The 21,168-nt window shown below is 42.4% G+C and overlaps 1 protein-coding gene across 21 annotated transcripts in view; it reads left to right on the top strand.

The window, feature by feature from the left end:
- MAP2 (microtubule associated protein 2) overlaps positions 1–21,168 on the top strand; it is a 232,492-nt gene that overhangs the window by 202,122 nt on the left and 9,202 nt on the right. For 10 of the 21 annotated variants that reach the window (XM_066322389.1, XM_066322392.1, XM_066322395.1 and 7 more), the window contains 3 exons: positions 2,027–2,088; positions 7,514–7,667; positions 9,821–10,164. In XM_066322389.1, coding sequence (XP_066178486.1) covers positions 2,027–2,088; positions 7,514–7,667; positions 9,821–10,164 — 560 coding nt within the window. Of the gene's footprint in view, positions 1–2,026; positions 2,089–5,932; positions 6,107–7,513; positions 7,668–9,820; positions 10,165–21,168 lie in introns of all 21 variants that reach the window. The other 11 variants (XM_066322388.1, XM_066322390.1, XM_066322396.1 and 8 more) reach the window with 3 other exon arrangements.

Raw genomic sequence — 21,168 nt, forward strand, 5'->3', positions numbered from 1 at the left:
AGATGTTACCTTACATATCCCTGAGCTTGAGTGTGTCATCCAGGTCTCTCCAGGATCTGGAATCTAGAGGGACAATGTCTCTCTCCCATTTTCTTTTTATGTGAAATATAGCACCATTTCTGGAAGCCAGTTTTGACTATCAGCACATCCTGTTTGGAGGGGCCTTGTCAGCTTTAGTGATGCCTGGGTGATGAAGCCCCACGAAAGTTCTTGACAGTGTAGTCTACAGAGCTTTGAATGTGTTGCAGTCAGTTAAAATCTCCACACTGCATTTAACATGACTTCAAAATTAAACATATCCAGTCATAAGATACAGGTATCTACCAAAAGAAGTTAATACTTGCTTTTATGTTTTGCACAGTGGCCCAAAATAGTGCATCTTTCCCATAATGCCCTCAATACCTGAAAAGAAAAATCCCATGTCACTGGTAAGCACTGGCAAATACCAGCAACTTACAGCACCATATCCATGAGGCAGGGACTGTTTTTTGAGAGACTTGTCCTTTTTGGAAAAGAAATTGCATGGCCAGCCCTGTGGAGAGAGTTGGGAAATCTTTGCCTTGACTAGTGTAGCTCCATGAGTGAAACCCCAACCTGGCCTGTGTTTTGTTGGTGGCTGTGAGATGCTCAGAGGAGTGTTTTTGGAGGGAAGGCCAGGACAATGACCTGGCCATGATATGCTTCTGTTTCTTGTTTTCAGTTCTGGGCTCAGCCCCTGAGCTGAAACATGTTTGTTATGTATTTAAGCCAACAGCAGGGCCTGTAGAAATCTTGTGCTCAAATGGAGAAGTTGTGGTTGTTTCCAGGCGTATTGGCACAAGTGGCACAGCTTTTTTCCCACCTCACAGTGGTGACTGCTTAGGGTTGAATGCCAAGGGAAGGAGGTAGGAAGCTCTTTGTGGTTATCTAGAAGAGATGGGAACCAGACCCAAACCAGCAGTAACAGCTGTGGTTAAGTGTGACACAGGAAGCTCTGCAGTACTTACCTCTCTTAAAAAATCAGAAGAACTTGAAGCATAAAGTTACATATTCCTTTCCTCCTCACAAGTTCTCTCTCCTACACCTGAGACTAGAGCGGGTAGTGTGACAGAAAACCAGGGATAACCTCACCATGCCTGGAAGCTGCATTAGAAGAGGGAAAGATTAACCTGACCTTTCCTGTATGAGGAATTAGGGTTGGTTTTATAGTTGGAAAACAATTGGGTTTATAGCAGAAGGTTGTCATCTGTGATTGCTGTCCTGCTTCTGCTTTTACCAAGGACTTCCTGGCACAGGCACCAGAAGATTCCATGTCTAGTTGTTCAGTGGCACATCACTTCCTAAGCAGCTGTGTTGGGGTGAAGCGAATAACCTGCTTTCCAAAAAGCTGCCACATTCAAAAACCAGTGTGAATGGATTCAAAGTCCAAGAGCAAGATCTTACCTCAAACCATGTTCTGTCATATAAATGAAATACTGGATTAACATTCTTGATGTTGCAGATAAACCTTGAATTTCTAAATTCTTGAGAGCTTAGTTGACCATGACACACTGAGCTTGTTGACACAATTAGGATGATAATTCAACGGTGAATCTCTCTCTTTCCATTATGAATGTTGGCTAATACTTTGGAAGTGGTGACTATAGAGGCCTCTCTTAAAATTTTAATTTGTTGATGATTTAAAGGAGACTGATCTTTAGAGGACAGTCCTGAAAATCAGGATGCTAACTTGTCAGAGAATTGACCAGAAACTCTTATATTTGTCAGCTATTTCCAGAACGTTTTTCTTTTAGTTTATAGACTTTTAGGAACATGAATACACAATTTCATTTGTTCAAACACATAGAATACCAGTTTTTCTCAAGTAAGATGAATACGGAAAATTTGTAAGGCAAGTAAATGTCTGTATACAGTTCACTGAGGATAATTCATAAAGTACTCGTTTGCACAGTAGTTTCAAGGCATTTAATTGATCTAACAAGTATACTAAATGGAAATGCTTATTGTTACTGTCTTTAACTATCAAGTCTTTCTTTGGATTTCTCAGCAGCAGGTGGTGAAACAAACCAGGCTCCTGCTGTATTTAAACAAGCAAAGGAAAAACTCTCAGTGAGTAAAATCATCTTATTGTTCATCTTTATAATCTCCTTTTGCCTTTACTTCTCATCTTTTTGTGTTAATTCAGTAACTAATTGTGTGTTCCATTGAAAATTTGTTTGCCATATTCATTATTCATTTGAAAGATAATTAAAACCACGTTTCCTGAATAACCTTTGAAGTCTGGTCTCAAGTGGTAGATGGTAACAGTTTGCAGATCCATAGAGGGCACACAAACTCCAAACTTCAGGACTTGAAGTCTGGTCAGCCAGGCCATTCTGTGGGATAAGCTGCAGATCCTGGCAGCACCCAGCTTGCTGGACTGCTGTGTAGGCAGAAGCCCTCCCTCAGGATTTCTGGCTCTTTCCAGTGTTCTGCAGGGGCCATGCCTGTGTAGAAGTTACTGGCCAGTAGAATTTACATGCGATTCAGAGCTTTCAGTCTGGCCACTTCCTGGGCCGCTGTCTGTGTTACAAGCTGTCAGATTACAACCTTGCCTTGCCTTCAGCTGCTCTACAGCCTTTTCTGCTTCCTGTGCCTCTTAAGGAAAGACTCCCTTGCTCCTTGCTGACCCTGTACTGTTTTTGTTCCATCCCTCCAAATTCCCCAGGAAACCAACCTCCACTCACTCTCCCCTATGCCATTAGTTTTTCCATGACAGTGACACATGCTAATTCACATTTGCAGCACAACACTTGGTCATTGCTATCATAGAATATGTTGAGTTGGAAGGGACTCATCAGGATCATCAAGTCCAGCTCCTGGCCCTGAGCAGGATCATCTCCCAACATCAACAAATAAGAATTTCCTTAGAATTTCTCTAAATTTCCTAATATATTTCCTAGTATAGTCCATGGGTGATTCCTTCCACTTGTTAAAACAGACTCTCGATTCTTTGGAGAGCGAAAAAAACCTATGTCACATGAAGTGCAAAACATTGTTTATGAATCATAAGAAACTGGTAGTGCTGAGAGCAGCATAACCAGTTGGAGGCTTTGGAGGAACCATGGCTTTTCAGGTCTGACTCATTCCAGCTCATAACTGGGAAATTATTAGAGCTTCTTTACAAGTACAGTGAGTAAGATCTGTGCAGGTTTCTGGGCTGAGTCTGAGCATCTTTTATTACTATCTTTGCTTGACAGACCATCAACACTTGCACAAGAGAAGCCAATACTTACTTGCCCATTTTCAGTGTTTATGGAGTGCTCTAGTACAAGCACTGCAAAATCATCCTGTGAAATGATTTCTGTATCCCTTCCCTATTCCTGCCCCTATGTTTTAGCACAGTTCAGAAAGCTGTCCCCTGCTTACTTTCTCTCCCTATTGCCTTGCCTCTCTGGCTGCTACACTCACACACCTTTTGGACATTTTCTCTTCTGTGCCTTACCTTTGTCTCTGCTTTTGTAAAGATCTCTCCCTATTTTTGTTGGTTTGTTTCTTCGTGGTTTTCAGCTTTTATGTCCTTCGAGTGCAGCCTTTTCCTCTCTACTGGTAATGTTAGATCATCCAGCCTGGTCAGTTTTGTTATTCATGTTCAGACTGCAGTTTACACAGGACAAATTCAGGAAAAGCTAAATAGTTCCATCTGCTGGAAGCTGCTATGTACCTGCCATTCACAGTGAGGATGAAAACCTATGCAATGTGTTAGGAAATACATTTTCAATTCAAATTGCTTGAAATAAAATGAGGGTTCTGCATCCCCACTTCAGCAGTCCCTGAGTTTCAGTGAGAGTTACATAGATCTTTGTCCTCTGGACAGCTGACCCTTCCAGCAACATAAATTAAAACAGAGGTCAGAGATAATGTGTTGCTAACAGAGACTGAGTTTTTCTGCAGGGATTGAGACATGGTTTCTTTGCTTTCTCAACCAGCTTTGGGCAGATTCTGTTGCTGTTACTGATGCTAAAAAGTGCCATGTTACCTAAATAACAGACTGTGATAGCCAGAGCTGTGCAGTAGCTCAAGGTCATGCCTTTTCCCCAACTGTTTCACTGACAGATCTCAGTGTTGTCCATCTTCAGCATCCACATCAGATTCATGTACTCACAGAGGACACTGAGCATAAGTGAAAAGTGAAAAGGCTTTGCATATAAGTGAAATATAAGTGAAAAGTCTTTGCACTGTGACTAGAACCTTAATCTGTAAGAGTTTTTCAGTCTCATTGGTGGGGTAATTTCATGCACGCCAACTGAAAATGGTGAAAACCACAGAATGAAGATTTGGGTCTCAGACAATGTGTCCTTAGTTCTATGTCTAGTTCAAAAAGCCAGGTGAAAGGTGCTTGCAGAATGTCTGCTCCCTGGGGCCACCCAGCATAGACACCCTGCTTCCAAAGAGTTTCAGCATCAATAAATACCTTCATGGATTTCTAAACAGGATCCAAAGTTTCGCAAATGGAGGAGATCCATAAATTGAACTGTGACAAACCAGATTTGACAGAAACACATATTCTGTAGTTTCTGTGTAAAATAATTATTCACTGGTTTTTCTTCTGTTTTTTCTCAGACAGTAAAATAAGTATTAAAAAAGAAGAGGCATAAAGACATTGCAAAACTCATTATGAGAATATGTTCTTGCTAGTAAAGCACATCCCTCCTAATTTCTTGTCTTGCTACTTGGTCTGGAGGCTGACATCCAATAGAGCTCCTCTCGGCTGTACTGTAGCACTGGAATTGCTTGTTACACAGTTCTGCAACTCCTAATCATGTGGTGATGCCGTGGATGACATTCAGCACACCAGCCTCAGTTTTCCATAGGCTGAGTACGGAGCCCAAGCCAGAGCCGTGTCAGAGCTGGACAGCCCATTCTTTTCTCATTTTCTAATGAGACAAATTAAAAACAACTCATGTACCTTTCCTGAACACTGGGAACGTCTAGGGGATTGATTGAGATCAAATGCCAAGTTCAGTGCTAAAATTCAGTACAAATCCCAGAATGACAGGCCCATTGGGATTGTTCCTGTGTGTAATTTCATGCTGGTAAGACTACAGAGAGGATCAGGACTTACCAAGGTAATTCCTTTGCAATTGCTCTTCATAATATCAGTTATACTTATGGAAGAAAAAAAAGTGCTTCTTAAACAAGTAGTCCTATTCTGCTTCAAGGAGATTCCTTTTTGTAATGCAGTAGGGTGCTCCTAAGTATTAACAAAGATTTTCTGTCTGACGTGTTGGCATTAAATTGTTATTGCAATACAAAATTGTCATGTTTTGGTATCAAACAAGTTCACAATAACATGCCCTGTCAGCCTTTCAACCATATAAATATGGCTTTCCTCATCCCAGGACTCCATACTGCCAGTATAAATTTATGAATTTCTATGGAGTGACACCAAATGCACAGAGCAGTATCCAGGGTGTGTTAAGGATTTTGTCTGTACACAGTGGCAAAAGAAGGAATACTGCCTTGTCCTCCTGCTGTGATGGGAACACTGGTGTAACTTTGCTTCTGAGATTCCCACTGTCTTAATCTTGATTTTAGCCTGAAGGGATATATTTCAGGTTTAAAGGGCTGGGATTGATGCTCCTGTAGTTTTGCACTTGTTTCTAATGCAGCCAACGAGCAGGTGTACCAGTTAAATGCCACACCTGGCACCAGTTTTTTCCTAATAACACAAGACCAAAATAGCATCTGCAGAAGAAGGCCTAGAATCAGTTACTCTGTCCAGACCTGGGTAGTTTCAGTCCAACAATACAAAACTGGAACTTCCATGATTCTCAGCTCTGCATAGACCATTACCAGACACAGGAAAAGTATTAATTTTTGGCTTGGTGTATTTTTTTTTTTTGGTCCATGTTGCATGTATTTTCCTTTTGTCCAGCTTCATGTTGTGTTTTGTTTGTTTTCTCATGACTAGACTGCCTCTTTGTCAAAGATTCCTGCCTCAAAGTCTAGAGCAAAGTCCTTGCATCCTCCAAGACCCAGCTCAGCTTGCTCATTACCCACTCAAAGGGCCACATTTCTCGATACAGACAGTTATTTTGTTCGGCCCTCCTCTGCAGGCCCAAGAGACTCAAAATCAGATGCTAAGGTAAGGTAGCAGAGTTGGTAAAGAGAGTTAGAGATGCACAGGTGAACTCCATGAAACACATTATCTACCCACCGAATTTGAGTAATTCTCTGCAAAGCTACTCACATCCAGTAGCAGGAAAAGTGATTAGCAGGCTACAAGATCTCTGCTACAAAATGGGTAAAAATGGAGATACTCCAGAGGAAATGTAAGTGAAATAAGTTGTAACTAGAGAGACAGATCCTCTTTCTGTTTATCCTATGGATGCTACTTCATTAACTGCCAAGAAGTTACAGCCATTTGCAAGTGGGTAGGTGGTAAAGAACAGCAGGACTAATTTGCCATCCAAGTAAAAAAAAAAAATTAATTTTCAACCTGTTAATATTCTTCAAAATCAAATTCAGTCTCCAACATAGGAAGGTACAATTCTAACTACCAGCAGTAAGTGATAGAATAGGGCAGAATCCAAATGCTCAAGGAACCAAATTCAGTCAATGCATAGGACTTTGTGAAGAAGTTGCAGTATAAATTTAGAAAGATGTTTGGCAGACCATTTCAGCTTCTGTGTTTACATTTCACTTGTGTTTCTAACCATTATGGTGAGTTAACCATCGCCATTTAAAAATTTATTTTGCCGTTGACTTGTATTTTTTGTTTAATGCCATACTTGGTGTGTCTTTTACTGGTTGGGACCATCATCATTTGTCTTTATGCTGGTCTGTCTTTGGCTGCACATTCCATAAGCTCAAAAATAGAATTCTAACATACATGTCCATTGCCTTAATGGTAAAGAGGGGTTTACTTCACCCTGGTAAAGAGAAGGTATGCACGGATTGCAAAAAGTAAACATTTTATTTTAAAAATAATTAAAATGATAGGATTTATAATCCCCACACTCGGAGAGAAAGAAAAGAAAAACCAACAGAAAAAAACCAACAAAACCTGTAGCTAAAAATTTGTCTCCATAAGAAATGTACAAGTTAGCATTTGAATATGCAAAAATCACACAGCACCTACCAATCTAGTGTATGGTGTATCCTGGACACCAGCAGTGCAGTTAATTTGCAGGTAAATTCACATAGGAATTTCACACTTGAGCTCTAGAGAGTTCTTTTACTTTCAACTTGCACTTTAAAACCCTCACCTTTTTCCTTATTAAGAGCCAGCTGTGGGGTCCAGCCATATTTAGATCCAAGAATATCCTTACATGTCTGGGGGTAGTCACCAGAAGATGTTTTGATGCCGTAAAGAAGCACCAGGGAGCTAAAACAGAGCATGGAGGGTGACTGATCGCGTCAGGTCCCTGTGTGAGGAGGAAACTGGGCCCATAGGATCAGATTTCCCCCTCTGTGGATAGATAGAAGAACTCACAGCCCAAAGAGTGAGCTTTGGAAACTAACCCTTCCTTTGTTGCTGTGCTGCTATTAGGATGGAGTGAGCAAGAGCCCTGAGAAGCGCTCGTCTCTACCACGGCCTTCCTCGATCCTTCCTCCTCGACGAGGCGTGTCAGGAGAGCGGGACAGAGAGGAGAACTCCCTCTCCCTCACAGCCTCTCTCTCCTCTTCAGTACGACGGACCACCCGTATGTTGGCTCTTCTTTTTGGGCATGTTAACCTTCTGCTGCTGCTGTGCCTGTCTCCATCCTCTTTAGATTTGTCATGCCGCATAGCATCACATGTCCGTCCCGACCTTTGAGACACAGTGGGTCTGGGCTGTGCTGTTGGGAAATCAGACTGGTTTTGTTCATATGCCAGGTACCTGAAAGCAGACACAGGATGCATCTGCAGTGCCCAGAGTGAGGACTGCTGCCCAGAGTAATTGGTGATATTAGAAAATGCCTTTGCAGGGAACTCAGAGCTGGGTGAGGTATTTAACACAGAGCATTTACAAATAGCAGCAAGAAATAATGAGTCAAAACTGAAGTAAACAACCTGAAATATTCCGATGGATCTTGGAAAAGTGAACCTGATAGTTACAGTCATTAATTTGCTGTTTCCCAGTAATTATCTCCCTGTGCTCTACTCCTAGGGTAAAATTTCTGCTGTGAATTGAGATGTTAACTAGCAGAGTGACTCACTGGGAGCAGTTAAGATGGTGAACCAGCTGAGTTCCTTTTATGAGGACCAAAGTTCTCAAATCACAAGCCAAAATAAATTACAGGACAAAGACAATTTACTAAATAACCCCAGAACTTTTAGCCAGGCCTTAGAACCCACATGTAGCTCCTGCTTTCCAGTAGGAGTTCCTCTGTCTTCTCTCTTTAGAAACCAATCTCAGCCCTTTTTAAGACAGCTTAAGGGAAGTAGATGAATTAATTCTGCAAAAAAAGTCCTTTGAAATTCATAAGTGATGCTCCAAAGGTAAAACAGAGACCCTTTGAAAGCAGAGTGACCTCCAGCTGCCACAGCTCGTTCTCCTGACCAGGAGTGAGAGGCCATTAAGCATTTGGCAGTGTGGTGAAGGGCTGAAGAATGAAAAATAAATATACCAGACCTGCAAGGAGGTGGGAAAAAAAGAATTCTCTTTCTGTCTCAGATGGTTTAGTGAGAAGCTTTAGGGTTGGTTTAGAAAGAAAGGAACCTGTTCATGGAAATGGGAGCTGAGTGAAGCACATTCAGTCTACCTAATGAATCGTGTAGAGCAAAGAATGTTTCCTGAGCCCCAGGGACAGAAGTGCATTGGGTTTGGGCCACCATCATTGCATAAACAGAATGATTAGCAAATACTTGAAATAAGAATTCATTTAGTCTCACTGGATGCTTCTGAGAGGCCCATTGGATTTATAATTTCTGAGCATCTGAACAGTGAAAACGTACATGCACCCATTCAGCATTGGGATCCTCAGATTTTGAGAGTTACTTTCATCTTTCTCTCCATAAGTATTCTCAGCAAAATTTTGCTTGGGTGATATCTCAGCTTCTGTTCATTTATATTTGAGAGTTAGCAGAGCTGGCTGCAGAAAGCACAGCTAAACTGATCCTTGTGCTCAGTGAAAAGGACTGGCAATGCCATAAACACTGAATGGAGCTGCTACAAAATTATATAGTCGGTTTTTTTTTTTTTCACTTGCATGTAAATCTAAGTAGAATGGGACTTTTTATCAAAGTTGTCTCTAGTAATGGCTTTCTTTCACAGCACTAATGAAAAATAACAATTGAATGTGAGGACATCTCCCCATCCACACAACAGAGCTATAGCTTGTGCACCAGTTGAATGCCTACCTGGGGTTTACCAGCAGTGGTATGAGAAACAGGACCAACCAGGCACTCACAGCTTTTCATTTCAGGAAGATCATCAGAATTTTTAATGCTTTCTAGTTTATCACCCAGGTCCACTGAAATTGGTTGGATCAAGTCCCAAAGGTTGGATTCCAAGGATGCTTCTCGTCCTTTCCCCAAAATGGAAATAAATGTGATGATGTGCCTTGTTTAGCCAGCTTTGCAGGAAGCAGAGGTACTGTGGGAAGCACTCCTGTGTTACAGAATGGAGAGCTCAGTCACTCTGGGGGCATTGACTCAGCCTCTCATGGCAAGGTAGTTCCTGGGAGGTTGATGAGCAAAGCAAACACAAAGAGACCCATTCAAGCTGCTGTTCCAGTGCCATCTTAAGAGCTGTGTCTCACTTGGCACATAGAGATGCAGTTTTGGGAGTACAAAGGGAAGAAGAGCTGTACTTCTGTGGCTCTAAAGCTGTGTTGTTTTTGTTGTTTGTTTGTTTGTTTTTTCCTGAATGTAGGATCAGAGCCAATTCGTAGCAGAACGGGAAAAAGCGGAACTTCTACCCCCACTACTCCTGGCTCCACTGCCATCACTCCAGGGACACCACCAAGCTATGCCTCCCGTACCCCAGGCACTCCAGGGACACCCAGTTACTCCAGAACTCCCCACACTCCTGGGACCCCCAAATCTGCAATACTGGTACCTACTGAGAAAAAAGTTGCCATAATTCGCACTCCTCCTAAATCTCCAGCCACTCCAAAGCAGCTCCGAGTTATTAATCAGCCTCTACCTGACCTCAAGAATGTCAGGTCCAAAATTGGCTCAACAGATAATATCAAATACCAGCCTAAAGGAGGGCAGGTAAGGATTCCACTCTTTATGTTCATCCATATGTTATTTTCCCTTTCGTGTGCACCTTTGTGACAGGAGACATTTTGAGTTGCCTTGTGAAGCCTCTTCTGTTCTCCAAATCCCTTGTTTGTTTAAGTGATGTTTAAGTCATGCAAAGAAGAGGACAATCTTCAGAAAACCATCTTGCCACATGAAAACTAACAGTGCTTAACTGAGATCCATTAAAAATTTTCAAACAGGACTTTGCACTCCCTGCCATAGATACATTTCTGCCTGAGTCCCAGCAGTTGCTGCTTACCTAGTCTTTATCAGTACAAACAAATAAGAGGTTTGTTTAATTCAAACAAGCTGAAAATCGATCCACGTCCATGGTAGCAGGATTACACAGCACATTGCCTTTTCCTGTGCCATTTATATGGCATGCATTGTATTGGGTGAAATTAATTAGGGTTGCAGCCTCCAACCTGCTAAGTGCACCCCACAGTAAAGATGGGGGAAGGGGGCACATATTAGACTTAACTCGTTTTCTTGCTCCTGGGTTCAAATAAGCAAGAACAGGGCTTTAAACTGTATAAATTGCAAGATGCATATAAGAGTAAACGTGTTGAAAGGCAGATCAGGAGTCTGTATTCTCACTGAAAGAACAAGAGTTCAGTGACATCTTGATGTGATTAAGTGCTGAAAAAGAGGTAATTTCATCCCTTGCAGTTATGCAATGAAGCACATTTTCATAAGGATTGCTTTCAGCTAAAGACCAAACCTGTCTGCAGGATGGCAAAATCAAAGGATCTCAGAATGCTTTGGGTTGGAGGTGACCCTAAAGATAATTCTAGCCTGCTCCCATGTAGCCTTGAACACTTCCAGAGATGGGACATAACCCCTTCTCTGGGCAATCTGTGCCAGTGCCTCACCACCCTTACAATCCAGAATTTCTTCCCAATGTCCTATCAAACCCAGCCCTCTGGCAGTTTGAAGCCTTTGCCCCTTGTCCTGTGACCCCTGGCCCTTGTCCAAAGCCCCTTTCCAGCTCTCTTGGAGCCCCTTTAGGCACTGGAATGGACTCTAAGGTTTCCTCAATGCTTATACCTCTGCTTGATGCTCTACCAAGCAGAGCCAAAGCCAGAGCTGGAATAGTCTTCCCTCATTTTTGAGCAATGCAGAAATGCTAACACAGATGGCATTAAAAGCCAAAATTATGTCCAAGCAATTTGGTTTTCTTTCCATTTGGAAGAATTGTTTCTAGCTTACAGTAGTAGGAAGCCATCCATTCTGTTAATGTTTAAGGAGATATAAAACCAATAGTAAGCCGATAGATATTCTATGTGATTTAGCAACAGAGAGGTGGAAGGAGGAAAAAGAATACAGCTTACCAACATTTATGCTAAATATACAGACAACTCAGTCTTGTGGGTGTAAGCAATTATGTTGATCTATTTTTTGTAAGGAGTACCTGTGTATTTCACGCTGATTCTTGACAGAACCCTGAGTTACAAACACCCAGAGCCTTCAGCTCCCTTTTACTTCCTGAGTTACAGCAATGGGAATGCAAGTGCTTTATGAAAGGTTCATTTCTCAGCTGCCTCCAGGGACAGGACATCAGGGTGAATAAGATGCTCCCCATTCAGTTGTCCTGAAAACAGGGCATTCCAGAAATCTGGGTTGTAGTGTTTCCACATCACACACTTACATATGTGTGTATTAGTACTGGAATTGATTGTGGAACTTACAGAACAATGAGGTTTGCCTAATGGTGTCTCAGAAAGAAAAAATAAATTGGATCAAAACTTAACATTGTAGTCCTGTGCCTTTTTCTCTTCCAGAGAAAAAGAACAGGCTCATATTTTAAACAGCGAGCTCTCTCTAAGATGTTGATCCTGTTTTCATGGTAAATTAACACATTCAGTACTTTCCAGGATTTGGACAGTAGCCAGTTACTCATAAAGTCAAGCAGATAATGCCTCAGCAAAGGTACTTCTGCCTTTACTTTGACAGGTGTGATTATTTTGCATGGGAGCTCCACTCCATTTGGAGCTCCACTCCATGGAGCTACACTCCAAACTGTGTAGCAGATAGTTGTGGTGTGCAGGGGCTCCAGCAGCACAAATTCAGATTGTGCTCCTGGATTAGCATTCCTCATACAGGCCCAGTTGTTGGCCTTAGGGCCCAAAACCAGCTCCATGGTACCCTGTGCTCCTCCTCTCTGGACTGTAACAATTATATAAGAACCAGGGGCCCTGGCAAATTGTATTTCTTTGTAGACACCATGCCTAGAGTACTAGATTTCCTTAGCAGCTCTAAAGAACTGCTCAGAGTCTTTGCTGAACGGTGAAGGATGGCACAGCATGGCATTTCACTGCTGTGGGCATTACAGAGGAAATCTGCTGGGTGAACAAAATGTCACTGAAGTTAAAGCATTTTTTAGTTCCAGTGGTGCATAGCCACTGAGCTGTGGGCTGGGCAAAGAGAAGTTCACTAAATTTTTTCTTTATGTCTCCTTTATGCCATAGTTGCTCAGTCTAGACAAGAGGGTTTAGGATAATTCTTTTCCAGTTTCTACAGTTGAATTTTACAGGGTCTGTGAGAGCAACACATGAAAGCTAATTTCATTTCCTTGTGTCTGCTCAGTTCTTTAATGTCTGGTAGCAATATTACCCTGGCTGAAACGAGCTGTTATCTGCTATTTGCATTTAGTGATGATACATGAAACAAACAGCTTCTTTATAACATGAACTGGAAGTGCTGATAGCAATAGGCACAGGAAAAACAAGCAGAGAAAAAAACCAGCATGTATCTGGGCAAGTTAAGTACATAAACATAACATGCAAATCACTACAGGGATACAGATAGGCTACCCAAAAGTGTCATTTGGAGACAGACTGTCCTTTTACCAGTGGTATATTTGAACCTGGCACAAGGACTTGTCTTAACTTGGAGCAGTTCTAGAGAAAGCTGCACTCTGAAACTGCCAGAGGCTGGGGTGCAAAACGGAAGAAGCTCTTGGGCATGTTTGAATGCTAAATAAATCAAGAAGTGCATTGCTTCAGCCTGGAATTTTATCAAATGCTCATCAAACTGGTGTTCCTTCAGCTCTGACTTGCCAGCCACAAAAACGAAGAAAGGGGGAGAAATCATTCCACCTGATGGGGATTATGTGAGTGTGGTGTGTGAAGAGAATGCTTTTAGGGGAAGAAGCAAGCTAACTTTGCACTGGATTAAGCTCCTACTATGAATAGATGGCTTGAAACATGTTTTAATTGGTATTCTGCAGTAGGGAGAAATGAGGGCTTCTCTGCTCTGTGATGCAGCCAGAAGGTGGTTGTCTGGTTTTCTCTTTATGGTGCAGTATGGTGAAATGTATCCTCACTGGCAAAGCTCAGAGGCGACTTGCTCATGGGTATGTCTGCTGGGCTTCAGATGGATTTTCACACTGCATCAGCTGTGCAGGAAATGCTGTGCTTTCAGAAGTAACCCATTTGCATCTGTTACTTCCCAGACAGCCCAAGGGAAGCATGGGGGCCTGGGAGAGGGTGTTGGAAATCTGTTTCAGATGCCAAGACTGATTTGTTGTTGTTGTTGTTGTTGTTGCGCTTTTTTTGGTTCAGATTTTTGGTTTTCCATTTGAAATTCTGTCTGTGAATCTGGTTGGTACCATATCAGAGTACAGAAGTGCACTAATTGAGGTTTTTCATTCCTGGCAAGGCAGAGTATTTATAATGCATCATAGCCCAGCTACCAAGGATAAAACTAACCTAGATTTCTCTTCATTTTTTCTTCAAATGTATACCTAAAATCTCAGCCACAGGCAAGAACTTCAGTGGATGTGAAGCAGCAAAGCTTCATCAAAGTGAATAGAGCTGCACAGACTAGAATTACATGCATATGCTTTAAAATACCACTAATTATACTGACAACCAGGCACCTTGTAAGATGGCACATAGAAAAATCAAATATCTAAGCCATGCTGAAGAATGAAATGTTCCTTGAAAAATTTTAGGAAGATTAAGGAAGAAAGAACTTCACCATCTTCCCTAAACTGTAGAAAACAAAGTGCAATTAGTAATGAGTCAGAAAGTTTGAACAAATTGATGGCACCATTATTCAGTAGATGCTTTCCAAATAGCATAGAAATGCTCACAAGGAGAATAGGCATGTGCATTAGATGATAAAATATACTGGCACTGGGAAGACATCACAGAGGAGGAGGCTTGAATGGGTCTCTTTTGTTACCTTCAAAATCAGTTTGGATTGATGCCAAATTGATGATTTTTTTTTTCCTTCTTTTATATACTCTCTCTGTTCTTTACACATAAATTTGTAGCTCTCTAGCCTATCTCCAATAGTTTTCCTGAGCCTACCTGATAAGTGAAAGACAAAACACATTTGAAAGGTTCCAGGTCTGAGGCTGCTGTCCTCTCTTGGTTCTTCCTGGGAACCAAGGCTGAGACATATTTTTATAAACAGAGTTTAGTCCCTATCTAGAGGAGGAGGCATTCAAAAAAGAGTTAAACTGGGGGGATTACCTCACCAGCTATGCTTCTAACTGGGGATTCTTGTCAGATATGCTAATTTGCAAAACCTATTAAAAATGTATACATGTTATGCTGAGTATGCCTCTTTGGTATTTTCCACTTGGTGAATTGTGCACCTAAGGATCCTTATAAAGGTAACTCATTTTTGTCACCTGCACTGTGTCTGGCGTGTGATTCTAGGACCAGTGAAAAGGCATTAGGATGGCAGGAGAGGTTCCTCCCCAACACACACCCCAGACCCCCATCATCATGATTTGCAGCCCTGTCTGCAGAGTGTGCTTCTGGCATGTTCCCTGCCTCAGTGACAGTGTGCCAGGGTGCAGTCAGTACAGGCAGACAGGTCTGCTTGGTGTACCAGAGCTGAGCACCTCCTGGAGAAAGGCAGGTCAAAAGTTCTCACTTAACCCTTGAGGTGGCATCTTACAATTCCTCCTCCTTCTGCTGTTTCACATCTCTTTGCACCGCTTTATGAACACTCATGACTGGCCAAAATCTGAAAGTCTGTAAGTTACACACTGTTGGTGCAATGGCTGCTGAAGAGTGCCTAGAAAGATGAGAGGTGGAGAGTAAGGCTTCACAAAAAGTGCAGTCTGAGCTGTTGCTGGATCCCACTCTCCTTCCAGCACATCACGTGCTTTTTCTCCAGTCCATTGTAACAACACAGATGAATCAAAACCACTTAGGCCCAAGTTAGGAGGATGTTCCTGCACAGGTCAGTGATGAACATAAGTGAGCTTATAAGGGCAAAATTCAGAGCCTTCCTCACCTCCTGCAGGTGAGGCAGCTGTGCAGGGAGGTGTGGATTCACATGGAGCATGGTGGTTGTTACATGATGTGGCTGAGAGACTGGGAGGCAATTGTTTCCACATTGTTGGCTGCACTCCTTGGAATAAGTTTGTGTGTTTCTCAGCTCAACAGTTCAAAACTGTGAAATAAATTAATCTCTGTCAGTCTGCTTTTGCTTTCTTTGTACCTTCCCAGGTTTGGGGATTTGCAAGACATTTGAAGGGGTTTGTTCTGCATTGAAAATTAGAAACAAATTCACCACTTGGTAATTGCAGATGTACAAATGTGAAGAGGAATGGGGTGTTTCAGGTACACCTTCAAACCTCTGTCAGAGCTCAAACCTGTAATTTTTAAGTTTATGAAATTTAGAATTTTGGCTGAAAGTTGCGGATTGGACAGAAATAACATCTTGCAGCGCCTGTGTTCAGACTGCACTTGTTTAAAAGAAGGCTTGCCTGAGTACAGTCTGTACAGCTAAGCCTTGAATTATTCTGGATAAAAAGCTAGATGTTCTTCCTGACTCATCTTTTAGAAAAATTAAGCAATCACTGCCAGCCTCTAGCAAGTTTCAGAAGAGCTTTTTTGAGGAAAAGGTGTTTGCTTGCTAGAAATGAGCAGGGAATTAGGACGTGCTCTATGGCAGTGCCAGAGTAACACCACTGCTGTGGCTAAAATGTGCACCCTGCAGGTGAGGCAAACTGTGAACCACACTCAGGAGGCTCCCCAGCAATCTCATGGGCTGCAGCCACTGACAGAGCTTCTACCCACTGCAGTAGCCATATGTCTCTCTGGTTTTTGGAGGCAGTGAGCCGCAGTGCCCTGATTTCTGCCACTCAGATGTTCCGTGTAAGGCTGAAGGTATCACTTTCTGGATGATTCAGTATCTTTCCACCAAGTACAGTTGGCAGCTTAAGCAACCAGCTCTTAGCTGGCTAATTTTAGAAGAGTCAAATCCCAGCTGTGATGGGACCATGTGTTGTTGTTCTCTCATTAATAAGTATGAGGAGAAGCTGTATTTTTTTTTTTTCTGGAGTAAATTGAAATTACCAGGATGTAAATTCCTGTGAAAGTCTGTTATCCCAGCAGCAAGCTCAGCAAAGGAGGTGTTTCCAGCTGAGCACTTACTAGTCTAAATTTTGAGAAATGAGAAAGGTGGTTGTTTTGGGGAAAATGTTGTTTGAGGAGGAAGGTGTTTCCAGCTGAGCTCTAAATAGTCTAAATTTTGAGAAAAAAAAAATGAGAAAGGTTGTTGTTTTGGGAGAAATGTTCAGGGAATACGTAATCTGGATTAGAGCTGTTCCATCATGTAAGGGTTGCATTTTGCATGGAAAGGTTAGAAAAACTTTGTTTTGCTAGACAGGTATGGGCAGGAAATAAAAGAATAGACACCTTAGGTTTTATATTGGAAATTTGGATTTGAACAATGAAGAAATGCTAAGGCATATATCTGCTGAATGTTGGGAAAGCCAACTTGCATGAAGAGATGACTACAAGATATTTTTGGACTTGAACTGAACAACCTAATTGTCTCCATTATGCTGGAATAAAGAAATTCCAGATGTAGTGACTCAAAACTCATCTCTTCTCAAAGACACAGAAACTGATTTAGAAACTGATACCTGATGCTCAACACTTGATATTTGAAGCTAATAGTACTCTTTCCATGAGCAGGAACAGTTGTGTCTCAAATTTAAGTATTGAATTTTAGCAAAATTTATTTGATTCTTGTTGGGTTTTTGTTGTTGTTGTTGAAGGGAGTACTAAACCAAGGATATTGTATTTTAGATGAATTAATTGCACTCCCAGGATTTTTTTTATTTGGTGTGAATCTTCAGTCCTTTTTTCACAGTTCTTTTGATCAGCTCCCCAGCTGTAGTGAGGAGTGGGATTGCAGAACGTGATACAGTTCATCTGACAGGGATCTCACACTTCCTCAAACTCTGTTAAATTCAGCTGTTATCTATTGACTGTAAACTCTTTGGCATGGAAAATGGTCATTTCGCTTTGTACTTCTAGCATAACTATGCAGACCCTCTCAGTATCTGTCCATGGGCCTTTCCTCCCCTTCCTGGTAAGGACATCCTAGTTCAGCGTGGCCATCCTGTTAATTACTTTAGCACAGTGATGTGCAGGTAGGTATAAAGGAGCTTGTAAATCAGCCACTCTTGTCCTATGCAAGGACTCAGGACTTGCCTGATCACAATATTATCTGCTCAGTGTCTGCCTCTCAGTATGTTTTTAAAAGTCAGAAATTACTGTACCTTGCTCACCTTTTACCAAGAGCAGGGTGAGAATGGTACATTATTTTGCCTGTGTCCAGCACAGCCTTTTATTTTGAATATAATTAGCTTCTGGACTGGCAGCCTTGCTAGTGTGTGTATCCACTTATTCCAGGAGTGCAAAGGCTGAACATCATCACAAGCCCTGTCTGTAGGGGTGGAAAATCTGAGGCACAGTCTTTCTCTTCAAGGACTTTACCAGGCCAAATACCTCCCTTTCCTCTCCCTGTAGCCTCTGCCAGGAGCATGAAGATGAGTATCATCTGTGCTTGGCAGCAGATAAATTTGGAAGCACTTTGAACACTCTCTTGATTCTAATCAGTTTTTAACCTTAACCTTACTTCCTGTGCAAGACCAATTCTTGTCTTACATACCTGTGTTAATCTGGAGATCAAAAACTGAAATAATATCTGGTTCCTGGGATGTAGCTTAGTCAAATTGCTGTGGTAAATAGAAGAAACCTTTCCTTTTTGATAAGCTGTTAGGAGTCTGGAAGCTTTTCCCAGTGTCACAGTTCCACAGCATGTTCAAACAGCAAGTAGAGCCAAGCCAGAGTATTTTTAAATGCTTTAGGCAGTGTTTGTGGCAGAGCTTCTCAGAGGCCCTCAGCAAGGCAGGGAGAACATAAGCCATCATCTCCTTGGAAAAAATATCCAGTGCCTGTAATTTCATCAGCATCACCATTTTTGTTCTTCAAATACCTGTTTCAATGTATTCCAGTGTAGTATGCCATAGAAGGGGAGCTGTTTATGCCCAGATGTTGATAAGTCAGGGGCTTTTCCTCTTCTTGTGAAAAACAGCTGAACAGAATTATTGTAGGCAGCAATGGAATAGAATTCTTTCTCTTACATAAGCAACTTTTAGACATTGGTGTTGTCTTTGGCAGTGAACTAAACAGCTAAACATAACTGGACTAAATTCTCTTAGGCATTTTCTCTGCCTGCCTTTCAGTGTTTCTACAAATTTCTGCTCATCACCAACACAATGGTGTGATACTGGCAGAGGAGGACCTGCAAACTGTTGTACATGGAGTCTTTGAAATCCAACTCATATTCTGCCTAACAGGAGGCATATATCTGACTGGAAGATTTACAGGTGTTGTGTCTCATAGCCTGTCCTCTTCTTGTGCCAGCAAGTTTAATCCAAAACTATCCCCTATGCATTAGGGTAGATGTTTCCCTTGGGCCACAACCCCCAGCTGTTCTGATTGCCAGTCAGGCATGGGAGCACTAGGAAGGGAACTGGTTAATTCTGCTGAGTGCAGAGCAATATATGCCTCATCTAAATCAACTCCTTCAGCACTTGTTTTCCTTGCAGGCTGTGCATAAATGCTCCACATGGCTCAGAGCTCTCACAGGTAGCATTCAAACTGCATAGGTGGGTGTTGGAGTGCACTCTCCCAGTCCTGCTGGGGCCTCTCTGGAAGCAGTGGGAGTCACTGGGGCCATGCTGTGTGCATGTTGGCACACAAATCTGCCTTGGACCATTGCTGAGGAGTCGTCAGAAGACAGAGTGAGGGGAAGGCCTGTCAGACCTACAGGGCTCCAGATAGAAGCCAGTTTTCTCTTGAGCAGTATGGTTTTGTAGAATAAACCTTGCATTGTCTGTAAGGCTTTAAGTTTTTCCACTGGAGTTTATTTACATATAATTATGACAAATGCTGAGGAACACCAGCTTCATCTTGATCCAAACACTGATTTCCGGGCCCTTCCCAGCATACCTGGGCAAAGCAGTATCACATCAGGAGAGAAGGTACCCACTTCATACTGGCAGGTCAGAGCAAGGGCTGCAAGGGACTCTGTCACAACATGATCTTGTTGGGATTTCTAGGGAATGTGAATAGAAAGCAGTCCTGTTTCTGCCACAGACGTTCATTTTGCCACAGACAAAATGTTCCCTTTCCTGAATGAGAGCAGGAGCGGGCTTGAGCTTTCATTTAACTTCCGGCACAACTGAAGCACATATATGTGCATCCCTACCACACCTCCACCCACACACAAGATGTGTCCACACATTTGGAACACAGAGGACCTTCCTGGTGAGTCATGGTGTTTGTGCTGCCTCTGTTGCAGGCAGCTACATCATCTAAGTCCTTTCATCAAGTGCCGTCATAAAAGTTTACCATTTTCTTGTAGCTGTGCTCCCTCACGTGGCAGCTCCAGAGCCTCCCTGCTCTGATAGATAAAGATCTCCCTCCAGATGCCAGCTTCAAATGATTCATAGTCAGTTTACATTCTTTGTTTGCAAGCCAAAGTTTCTCTTTAGCCTAAATGGTTCCTGTCCCTTTCTGGTAAGCTCCCTCTCCTGATAACAGTCTGATTCCTCAAACACAACCACTCCTGCAGTCACGCTGGCAATCTCAGCCTTTCTCAACTCATTTGGAACTTGGCCAGTTTCAGCCAGTGCTGGCAAGGGAGCAGTGGTGAGAATTACAGGCAGTCCCTTCATGTGGAGTGATGGTTCTTGACAGAGTTTGAAATAGAGACTCAGCATAAAACCATTGCTGGGGTAAAGACAGTGACCTCAGCCCTTCTCCACAATCAGGGACAACAAACAGTTGGCTGGTTGTGTATTAGCCTGTTTGCCCAGTCTGGCAGACTTGGGAGAAAGCCTGGGACAAAATGCTGGCTAGAAGGCATAGGGCTTGCTGAAGTATACAGGATGGAGGAATTAAGCAGTTTAGGCCCTAATCTACAGGGAACAAAGCTCCATTCATTTGTGGAACACTTAGTTATAAGAGAGTAGTTACGATTTAAATATGTGCAGGGATACTGATATATCCCAGGAAAGGGAGAAAAAGATCATCAGGGAAAACCTGGTTTAGTTCAGTTCCTCCCTGTGCCAGATGACCAGCAGAATGCGTGCATGTCACTCAGCTCTCTCCAGCCCTCAGCACAGGACACAAATGATGCATAGATCTCCTGCTGGCCCTGCTACACAGGGGCACATTTCACCCAGTGAGACAGAGGATAATTGAGATGATTGGTTCTTTATGTATCTGCTAGCCAGGTCCATGGGCCATGAAACTCATGAACTGTCAGACTTCTGAGTGCAAATCAACCTTTGGGCACTTGATCAGAGGCACTCTCTCAACTTTTCACCTTGCTCTGGCTCCATTTTAAGCTACAGGCCCCCAGTGCACAGTGCAGAGGTCTTGCCATGACCCGTAAGTCAGCATTTTCAGAGCAAATAAATCCCTGTGGCCATAGCTAAGAAGTGCTGCTGATCCATCACTGAGAGACATGCTCAGAAAGTGCCAGGAAGGCTTTCTGTTTTGCCCAGCTGTGTCTGGCTGGAAGCTGTCAGAGAACCACATCTGAATACACATCTGATGTGTGTTTCTGTAACTGATGTGACATGTGTCTTCTATAGCACTGGGGTACATTTTTAAACAAACATTACATTGAGAGAAAGCACAA

This window comes from Sylvia atricapilla, chromosome 7, assembly GCF_009819655.1.
Source record: "Sylvia atricapilla isolate bSylAtr1 chromosome 7, bSylAtr1.pri, whole genome shotgun sequence".
In the NCBI taxonomy this organism is placed as follows: Eukaryota; Metazoa; Chordata; class Aves; order Passeriformes; family Sylviidae; genus Sylvia; species Sylvia atricapilla.